Source organism: Carassius gibelio, chromosome A1 (genome assembly GCF_023724105.1).
Source record: "Carassius gibelio isolate Cgi1373 ecotype wild population from Czech Republic chromosome A1, carGib1.2-hapl.c, whole genome shotgun sequence".
NCBI lineage: Eukaryota > Metazoa > Chordata > Actinopteri > Cypriniformes > Cyprinidae > Carassius > Carassius gibelio.
In genome coordinates, this window is record NC_068371.1 from 10,328,760 (window position 1) to 10,340,585 (window position 11,826).

The window sequence follows — 11,826 nt, forward strand, 5'->3', positions numbered from 1 at the left end:
AGTCAACATCAGTGCTATTGCTATAATTTGGATAGTATAGTATCATGAGCCACAGTTAAAGTCTTGTGACACTCATGCCAGGCGTTATTGTTGTTGTTGTCAAGTTCCGCGCGCCAATTGCTTTGGGCCGGGCCTAGTCAAAGTCCAGGGCCGATTTTTAGTCCCAGTCCGTCCCTGCCGGGGTGTTGCTGTCCAGTTACTAAGGTGTTTTGATTGGTAGCAAAGTCAAAAAAGGCCATTCAAAAACCTGTAATGATAATCCCAAAATCAGGCTAAATCAAGTTTCTCCTTCAGTTACAAAGGACTTTTCAGACCTTTGTCATCCAGCTGCAGAAAGTCCCTTAAGAAAAAGTAGTATACTTTAAGTTTATTTTACTAAGTATACTTAAGTAATGTAAGTGACAGCATACATAAGTTTATGTAGCAAGTATACAAATATCGGTGTTCTATATTATACTTGTAAGTGTACTGTATCAATACTCATTGGGACTAAAATGGCCCACTTTCTAGTATATAAAAGTATACTTTTAAGTATACTTTAAGTATAACAGTAGACACACTTTGAGTACAACTAGTTTACCTCTATGTTTGTAGTTTGTAATGCATGTATACTAAAAGTGAACTTATATGTAGACTAATAGTTTACTAATTAAATACTTTGTACACTTTGAAGTATAGTCTCATGAACTACTAGTCTAGTAGTTTTATTCTGCAAGTATACTCATAAGTTTTCTTTAAGTGAACTCTACATCATACTTTAAGTATACTACTACGTCCCTATTTAGGTTTTAATTAGTATATATTTTGTTACATGAATATCTGAACATACAAATCATCCAAAGAAAGAACTAAGATCTTACTTGATCTTAGTGCTGCGTTCGACACCATAGATCATGACATACTCATAGATCGATTACAAAACTATACAGGTATTCAAGGGCAGGCTCTAAGATGGTTTAGATCCTACCTGTCCGATCGCTACCATTTTGTTTACTTAAATGGGGAGTCATCTCATTTATCATCAGTAAAATATGGAGTGCCACAAGGATCCGTCCTAGGTCCCCTTCTATTTTCAATATACATGTTGCCCCTTGGTAATATTATTAGAAAATACGGAATTAGCTTCCACTGTTATGCTGATGATACTCAGCTATATATATCAACGAGACCAGATGAAACTTCCCAATTATCTAAGCTAACAGATTGTGTTAAAAATGTAAAAGATTGGATGACAAAGAATTTTCTCCAATTAAATTCGGATAAGACGGAGATATTAATTATTGGACCAAAAAACACTACACAGAATCTTGTAGATTACAATCTGCAACTAGACGGATGTACTGTAACTTCCTCTACAGTCAGAAATCTGGGTGTTATATTAGACAGCAATTTGTCTTTTGAAAATCATATTTCCAATGTTACAAAAATTGCATTCTTCCATCTTAGAAACATTGCCAAGCTACGAAACATGTTATCTGTTTCTGATGCAGAAAAGCTAGTTCATGCATTCATGACCTCTAGACTGGACTATTGTAATGCACTTCTAGGTGGTTGTCCTGCTTCTTCAATAAACAAGCTACAGGTCGTCCAAAATGCAGCAGCGAGAGTCCTTACGAGGTCAAGAAAATATGATCATATTACCCCAATTTTACAGTCTCTGCACTGGCTACCTATTAAGTTCCGCATCAGTTACAAATTATCATTACTTACCTATAAGGCCCTAAATGGTTTAGCTCCAGCGTACCTAACTAGCCTTCTACCACGTTACAACCCATCACGCACCCTAAGGTCACAAAACGCTGGACTTTTGGTAGTTCCTAGGATAGCAAAGTCCACTAAAGGAGGTAGAGCCTTCTCACATTTGGCTCCCAAACTCTGGAATAGCCTTCCTGATAATGTTCGGGGTTCAGACACACTCTCTCTGTTTAAATCTAGATTAAAAACACATCTCTTTCGCCAAGCATTCGAATAATGTATCTTTTTAATTGTGAGTGTAGTTGCATCTGATCAAAGGTGCATTTTTATTCATTAGCTTGGGTTAAACTAATTTTACTTTGTTGGATCAGCAGCTATGCTAATGATGTCTGTATTTTGTTTCTATGTTTTGCCACGGGATTCACATCCCGTGGTAACTAGGATTTACACAAGCTCCAGTCTGGATCCAGAACACCTGAGAAGAGATGATGCTGACCCTCAGAGGACCTCAGATGATGCTAACCCTGAATGAACAAACAGAACTAACAATTATTCCTAAATGTGTGACTTAATCATATAATAACTTAATTAATAATATTGATAGTTCATCGTCTAGCTGACTACGTCTTGTATTATTATTATTTTTTAGTTTTTCTAAAATCCTGTCAAATGTGCACAAACTACTAGCTACTACTAAATATTGTAGAAACATAATTTTCTGTAAAGTTGCTTTGTAACGATTTGTTTTGTAAAAAGCGCTATACAAATAAACTTGAATTGAATTGAACAGAGTATCTGCTTGTAAAAAAAAAAAAAATATATTCTAGCTTCATGGATTTTTTTAAACACCTAATGTGTTTCATAAAAAAATAAAGAAACAACATTTTGAACAAAAAGCTGAAAAAACTCTATGAATTGGATTAAGAATGAAAATCGAAATGTAGATGGAGTCGATCAACCCCAAAGCCTGACTGTAATTATTACCTCTTAATCAGTCATTTTATTCCATAACGTTGCAGTTTTGATGTTGTTTCATGTCAGATGATCGTGTTACATTTGTTAGTATCTCTTTCTCTTCTAGCTTTCTTCAGTGTTAAACCCACACTAAATAATCGTTGAGAATTGCTCCAAATCTAAAAATGACACAGACACAGATGGCAGGTGAGAGATGTTAACCACACACCCTAATAAACCTCTCTATTCAAACCATTTCCTTCTGTTAAGAGCAACAATTAAAAAGAGTAAATCAAGAGAGAAAGAAGTATTCTGTTATTTTTTACTGAAGTAAAATAAAGATTCAACTTTTCATAATTTCCCCAATAAATAAATACAATAAAAAAAATAAAAATGAATAGAGCAAAATAAATAAAGTAAAAAAAAATAAATACTGGCCTTGGTTAAAATCAGTCTATCACTAGTTTGTAATTTCACGCTCAATTGCTGTACATAAATCCAACACATAAAACAGACACGTAACATATTTAAAGAAACCAGTGCAAAAATTTTGTTTTCTAAAATTTCTCAGTACAGAAAAAAAAGAAGCTTTTCTTGCTTTCTGCACAGCTAGACAAAAGTATAAAAACATAAGTACAGCACAAATGCCATCTTTCACACAAACTGATGCCATTAGGGACATCAATTTGTTACAGCTCTCCAGTATGCCTTAGACACTGAGATTTGATGTTTTTATACAGTTATGATAAAGATGCTTCTCTATGTACCTACTTCACTGACACATAAAAGAACACACATCTATGGCATCAGTGATGCTCAGAATTTACCATCTCTTCTGCACATGGTGATGATGCAAAGCTCAGACTAGGGGTGAGCAGCATTACTAAAATAGTATTTTACTGTATGTTTCACTGTATATTATTGTAAAAGTACAGTATATATCACAGTATTACATTTATAATACACCTGTGCCACTCACCGGTCTGGAGTCCCACGGAGGAGATCGGAAGGATACAAAAGATGAGCTACAACAGTGAAGGACGAGAGAGGACCAGGCCTAGACTTTATTTTGTGTTTTGGTTTTTGTTTGTGCATGGCAGTCATCTGTAAGGGGCTGTCACGCTGTTTTGTGTTTATTTTTATCATTAAAGCTTAATTTGAATGTCCATTGGTTCCGGTCCTCCTTCTTCCAGTTACTATGAAGGTTTTTATATTGTTACTTACTGTATACATATATATATATATATATATATAACATCCAGCTCTTGTTCAGACAGTACACCCAGCCAGGTTATTACAGTTCTGTGAAACATTAAATTGTTCATGTGTGTGAAATTACATTCATGCAATGTGCAGCCCATTTCCAGCAGTTACATGCAAGTTCCATCATTCCAGGTCCTGGATATCCCAGAGAGATAAAATAAGAAATGGATTCAAATAGTAAAATGGTGTACAATACAAGTACTCAATGTCCGACCCCAAGAATTTGCCAGTGGCCAGCTATATATAGGTAGTAAAACCATGTGTGTTTGTGTGTATATATATCAGTAAATATTCTCAGTAAATATAGCATCTACTCTAACTTAAGTCTGCATTACACTTCTCAGTTCACAATAAAGTTGATGAAAGCTGATATCCTTTCATCCAAAACTTCCACTGCTCTGAGTGAAATAAGTGATGAGCTCTCCACTGAGAACATTAAGCAATGATTATAGTTTCACACAAGGTCTTTTTGAACCAGTAATCCAAGGAGACTCACTATCGCCCCACCGTCTCAGTAGGAGTTTTATGAACCTTTAAACTGAGAGAAACTGCATTGATATCTCTATAGGGTTGCAATGTGACATCTGCCCTCTATCTCACCTAAACAGAGCAAAAAAAGTAAGGCCATAAGGCTTGATGGACACAAGAAGACACAGATATGCTGGAGTACAAATGCTTATCGCTCTCTCCTTTTTGCTTTCTCTCCTTCATTCCCTCTTTACCTTTTCTGCCATCCGCTACCACAGCTGCCATTTCTGAGCACAAGCTCATTTATAACAGGTCACTGGTGCATAGGGAAGAGGTTAAAAGGACAAAGTGGACAGTGTTTCCACCCTGCACAACACCACGCTACTTCACAATAAACTGCCCCAAGACGACTCTCTTCTCTTTTCTTTTAAAACTAGTGAGTTGCGATCCAAAAAGGCACACAAGTCTGACAGCAGAGACAAACAATCCTGAATACAAATAATAAAATGCAACTGACCATATAATCATGGATAGTTGGGATACAAAGGCTAATATTTGCTTGTTGACTCGAAGGCCATGGATCCAATAAAACTAATATATACTAAAAGTATAGAATATATAGAAAGTTTATCTGTCACTTCATAGAAGCTAGTCAAATAAAGTAAAGACCAACACAGAAAAGTTGCATGACAACTTCAGTAAAAAACAACTTCAAGAAACCCCCCAAAAATGAACATTTTCAGATTTTGGAAAAATACTCACATTGTTTTCACCATCACTCATTTCACTCACTTCATTTTCTTCAAGTAAAAGCATAATCATAATTTAACATTGGAGTATATGGAGTTGCGTTTTTTTTTTTTACTTTTGAAACTCAGATTAATTTAATTGTGCTAAATCAGATATAGGAAAACCTACAAAAAATCCAGGCTAAAACTTGAGCTGTCCTTATATGCAGTTTGTGTGTGTGTGTGTGTGTGTGCTTGTATTAATGATCACATTAGCATGGGAAGTAACACATCGCAGCTGAAGGAGAGACACTGAGCCAAACAATTCTGAGAGGATGGAAAAAAGTCTGAGAGACAGTGAGGAGACATTGAAGAAGAAGGAAGGGGAAATGTGGTTTTATTAACAAAGTTCGGGAGAAGCACGATCAGATAATCATCCACTTTGGCACAGGTGCATCTCGTTTAGCTAATCATCTTAAATAGCACACAAGCGTATATATATCCAGTCTTCCTACCTCCTGTCCCACGACAGTTTTTCGGCATCCCTCCTCCACCCCAACTCCTCACTTCTAATCTATTTATCCCAAATTGGGGATAGGGGGAGTTATTTGGGTTCGGGCTATGCTCCGGGCCCGGACCCCTCCCCCAGGACAGCACGCCAAAATATGCCTACTATTCGCCTTCAGATAAGATGTAAGGGTGAACTCGTGAAATGTCTTGGAAACAAAAGTACAGATGCCATGCTACAACCACAGAAAGAGTCCAGCAGATGATTGTTTTCAGAGAAGAATGTCAAATGGTGAAAAAAACAACAATAACCCCTTAAGCTAGAGAAAAATATAATTATTTGGCCTATTCTTAAGATCCTTTAAAAAAGGGCTATCCTATAGATTATAATTGACTTAGTGGTTTACTCCACACCAAATAATTGACACGTTCATGATGTTTGCTTCCAGGCACTTTAGAAAGATCAAGGCTTTCATAACTTTTCAGAAGAACATTTTATAAATGATTTAATAATAATTTTAAATTTGAATACATGACAAATCATTTTTAAACCATGTTTGTGATTCTCACAATATCATGTCCAGTAAAATCAAATACATTTTTAAATCAAATAAAATGTTGGGTGTTTAAATTATATCACACATAAAATGCTAAAAAGTATTATTTTTAAAAAAAAAAAAATATAATAACCAATAAGCAAATAAATACAGTACATACATAAATAAATGCATACATACAGAACCTGGAGATTTGGTTTGGTTCTCAGACTGCATAGAGAGTGACCCATTAAATATAACTATAAAAAAATGACTTAATAAAAGTTATAATATTACTGCACAAAGGCAGTCCTAGTATTAAATACATTTATTTTATAGTAAACTTAAAAATAAAATGCTAATATTTACTACGACTTTCTTTGTTTGCCTCTTTAAGAAAAATCACTTAATGTATTCCACAATTTTAAGTCGCTTTGGATAAAAGCGTCTAAAAATAAATAAAAGCCTTTTCATCATATTCAAACTTAAAATCAGCAGGCTTTTATTTTGGCAGGTTGCCGGCAAGTTAGTATACCCGCTTCCGGATTTAGCACTGCTGCTGATTAAAGAGTACATAACATACACAGTTTCACCTAATCTCATGTCAATCTTGAGTACCTATAGACTAGTACTGGATCCTTCATATATCCAAAAGGTCTTTAGTTTTATCATATTTATAAAAGAAAAATACAGCTTTCCGATTCTTTCCGGAAAAAGCTGAGCTCCTGGAGGCGTGCTGTGGGCAGAGCTATAATACTGATGTTTTGTGTTGTTTTAGTTAACATATATTCACTGATTTACAAAAAAAAAAAAAAAAAGAAATCTGATACAATAGTACTTTGATGGAGTCTTTTATCACAGGAACCGCTCCATGTTTTAATAGCAAATGATGTGCAAATCCAGTGTCTACCTGGGCCTTGTTTATAAAACATTTGTCACTCAAATGACCAGAACACACAAACGCACTTTATACACTTTGTTGCTGCCATGGAAAAAAAAACTGCACAACACATTATTAATCATTTAGTGTCCATGTTACTACAGTAAATGTCCCTGTAATGAAAGGCATGGACAACAAGTGTCATTTAAAGTTATGACTTCATGACAAATAAATTACTAATAAGAGGATTAAGCTTGGATGAAATTGCAAACAAAATTTCCTTCTCATTAAAATATATTCATTGTCTAGACACCATATCAATGACAAGCTTAATTACTGGGAGACTCATTGTGGCTCTCAAAGGGAGATTAATCCAAGTTGACGCTGATTAATAATTTGACTGCATTCCAGAGTCAGTATCCTTTAAAACTTAAATGTCACATCTCAACCTGGGTCAGGTTTTGTGTCAATTATCTGCTGAAATTGAGCTGAAGCAGAAGTTTGATATAAAGGAAGACATGCAGGGGGGAGAAATGAACAGCAAAAATATGAAACCTGGTGACCCTGAAATAATTTGTCAAGAATTTCCTGCATGAGGGATTTTAAATTCAGCCCTCCACAAATAGACTCCAGTGATTGGAAATCATGCTGGTACTATTGTGATCTTACAGTCCTCCAATTGACCTTCACCTTATCATTTAATTAGTAAATACAAGATGCACTCCAAGCAGAGATGCATTCAATTGTTCAGTTGATACTGTATCTGAACAAAATTTGATCTAAAGCAATATTGACCGTTTCAAATAATCACAGATGATTGATTATTTATCATCACAATTTTTTACTTTATTTTTACTGTAATACACAGATGAAAATGTTAATTAAGAATAATGGTAATAAAACCCAAATCTCATTAATAAAATTCAAATTTAATGGGAAATATTAATTCTCATGAAAACAATATCACAATTTCGTTTTAAGGTAAAGTACATTATGAACATGTTTTGATGGGATTTTCTAAATCCGTCAAGCGTTATATTCATTATAAGAACAGCAACATAAACCAACAGTACACACGTCTGCTTCCCTGAATACATGCTTGACACCATATTGCGTCATAACACTCATATTTGTGTCATGATAACCTCTTTCCATTTTTCTCTTTGTTCATACACAGCACAACAAAACTTTATTTATGCACCGCCAACGCTGAGTTGCTTCTCACAGTAGAGATGCAGAAATATGCTGAGCAGCTATTTGAACACAGCGTAGGGGCATGCAGCGCGATGCCAAGCCCGCAGGAAATGCGCGTTCCGCTGAGCGCACTCCCTCGCTGCGTTCCACCTAGCGCCTTTACGCGCATAGACATATTAGAAATTAACTCTCCCCTGACTGGATGTCTGACAACCCATAGATCCATATATGCTAGAAGGTTGTGAAATGTATCACACAGACTCCAGGGCCCGTATTCATAAAGATTCTAAGAATCCTCTCAGAAAACTCTTAATTTAGCTTAAAAACTTTTACGTAGGAGTCTTAACTTAAGAGCGATTCACGACCGATCTGAGAGTAAGGAAAAGAAAAAATAACTTTCATCTTAGTGAAGAGGCGGGGTTGACTCCGTTGCTATGTATGACACAATCTTTTGAAGACTGTGATTGGTTGGTTGTCCAAGAAGAAAAAAAAAGAGTGATTTTAAGTATAGGGTCTATTCTAATTCTCACTTTGAATTTACATGCATAATTTTTCCTATTTGACCATTCTCTCTCTTACACACACACACACACACACACATTATATGTGTGTATCTAAATCCTTTTTTTTATTTACCATGCTTTTAATTTTCTATAAGGTATTTGATTGACTTACTGTAGAATGATAAAAAATTGTTCCACTCTTTCCAGTTACAGTGATTGCTGTCCTATTTAAGTATCGGTTTGAATGTTAGTTTTAATGTATCAAACATGGAATCAAAACCAAGAAGGGCGAGAAAGTCAAACTGGACAGAGGAACAGTGTTTACTGTTAGCCCAGTTAGTGGATGAACACAAGGCCATTCGTAAAGGAAAATTCGGGCCAGGTGTCACAGCAAGGGACAAGAAGCAGACATGGGAGCGTATAGCACAAACTATTAATGGTTCATTCCCCCTGCTTGTGCGCACCTATAAGCCTGCTATATTCATAAATGCAGTTTTTTGAGCCTGCAATGTGGGAATGTCCAGTGGAAACTAAATGAACTGTGACACAATAAGATGTTCTGAAAATGCTGTAATTGTTTGTCACTGTTTATTCAAATCATCACTATTGCATTGTTGCATTTTCCCAGTTGCCAAATATTGTAATGTAGTGATAACTTCAATTTATATATTAAATTATAAATTATTATATAATCTATACCGTCTAATCAACTCACTGTCATCCATTGTCTGCAACACATTTCTTCTGCCTCTTCGTCTCTCTGCCATTTTCTCCTCTGCTAAAGAAACTATTAAGCCTCTTAAAAGTCCTCGTCTGTGCTCCTAACAATTTTGACCTTAAGACCTCTTTTAAGGGTTAAGATGCTTTCTGAATTACTTTTTTCTTTACTAGGATTTTTTCTTTAATTTTAAGAGTAAACGCCCACATTTCTAAGAATGTTCTTAGAATTTTGTTACTAGGAGCTACTTTTTGCATTAAGATTCTTTATGAATACAGGCCCAGGATTCCAGTGCTATCTCATTTTCTTAAGCGCCACCAACAGGCCAAAAAAAAAAAAAAAATACACATATACATTATATATATATGTCCTTATTCATTTGAACATGCCAAGTCATGAAATTTCCACCATTTTCAATCTCATAAAAAAAAAAGAAATTCCAGCTACAGCACTTACCTGAACTTTATATTATTTGGATCAAATCACCGTCAGACTATTCTCGTCAAAACTGAATATACAGTCTGATTTACCAAATCATTCATGTGACACATCAACACATCTAGCAACAAGGAAGCCTAACATAACAAATCTTTGCAAAGCTGTGGCATAATGAAACTAATCTTGTCATTTATCAATGGCATCCCTAAACAGTTTGTGTACGGTGCCAATTACTGGTTTTGCTTTTAACTTTTGAATTGTTAGGTCTAAAATCATGACCGAAGGTCAGCCATATTGGGCATCAGCAATTATGAAATGTATTAAAAACTACTTTTTCTAACTCCTCCTCAGAGTTGGATGTTCACCAAATTAGTTCCAGATCATCTTCAAACCATGCTGGACTAAAATATCTTTTTTTTTTTTTTTTATATATTACAATACAACATTCTCTGGTAACATGTTATCAAGTTTGACACCAAGCATGCCAGACTAAGGTTGTATCTCAGCTTTGGTGTATTGACACTAAACTTTTTTTGTGACACTGTTGGCACAATGTCCTCTTTGACAACACCTTATGAATTTGGTGACAGTGCCAAGTCTTGGTCAAAAGTTATAAGCAAGAGTATTATAAGTAATCCACATAACACTTGTAAATCATCACCATCATGTCCAATATTAAATTCAATCTGCTACAAAAATATATTGAACTAACATGAGCCAGTCTGTTTTAAGAAATTATAAGTATCGATGAAACCAGGTTACCTGGTACTCCATATAGATATTAGAATACTAATTTGATAATATTACAAAATAAGCACTGGACTAACAAAGAGAGATGGTGCTGCATTGAATCTTGTATGTGTGATTCCAATTGATTCCTACTCTGGCCATCATGAAGAGTCGATGGATAGCCTACACCTTAAGTATACACTGGAGCATTTCAATCTCCGATCGTTCAAGTGCAGCAAAGTAGTACATAGTGCAGCAAAGTAGTACATAACAGCGTACACCGGACAAGTGCGTACCTTGCCAAGACCCTTTACGCACCGGTACAATCACTCACCTGACTGCCCGCTGCTCCTCTGAACCACCACAATTATGACGACGAGGCAGAAGAAGAGAAGAAAGCGAGCCGGCCACATTTCTGCTTATTTTAAGAAGTTATATCTCCATACATTAGCATGATCAATAGAGAATCCGGGCATTGACAGTCCAGCGACTGCGTCTCCAGCGCGCACACTCACGTCTTCGTTGCAGAGCACATTATGTTACAATAAACACAGCTGGACGTGTTTGCTTAAGCTCTGTTTTAGTTTTTTTGAAAAGTAATTGTGTCTGATTATCCGGATTGAGGGACTTGTAACCATTTAATTACCTCGACAGATTCGCAACTTCGGTTTAAGCGTCAAGACACGCCCCTCCTTGTGCTGAACACCGCCTATCTGAATTGTGAATGGTCAAAAGAGGCCCTATAACAAGTGAGGCCACGCCCACCAACAACTGTTTTGCATATACACCTGTTTTCAGTGTTGTTCAGTCAGCGCCTTTTAAACTCTTTCATGCCCAAATATGATGATCCTCTTGAGGGATTCCCTTTATAATATATTTTCATCTGTAAAATTGTGTAATTTTGTAAAGACAATATGATATCTGCAAAATGATATCTTTTAAATAAAAAAATAAAAAATACATCAGTAATTTTATCTAAAGCCAAAACAAGAGATCGAAATAATTATTTTAATATTATTCAATTTTAATTGTATAGCACTGTAAATATTGTTCCAATGCAGCTTTATATTGAAAGTTTTGTTTTATAATAAAACTGACAGACAAGAGTGGGTAAGAGAAACGCACATACAAACTATCTTGGTAAATATATACATTGCAAAGAAGAACACCTAGAAATAAACGAGGCATAAACGTGAATGGATTATTTATTTAT

At 35.4% G+C, this 11,826-nt stretch overlaps 1 protein-coding gene across 1 annotated transcript in view; it reads right to left on the reverse strand.

Annotated features, from left to right (window-relative positions):
- Nucleotides 1-11,232, reverse strand: part of LOC127990556 (receptor tyrosine-protein kinase erbB-4-like) — a 209,442-nt gene extending 198,210 nt beyond the window's left edge. Inside the window, exon 1 of the mRNA XM_052591508.1 lies at nucleotides 10,948-11,232. Coding sequence (XP_052447468.1) covers nucleotides 10,948-11,026 — 79 coding nt within the window. The 5' untranslated portion in view covers nucleotides 11,027-11,232. The remainder of the gene's footprint in view (nucleotides 1-10,947) is intronic.
- Nucleotides 11,233-11,826: the final 594 nt, after the last annotated feature.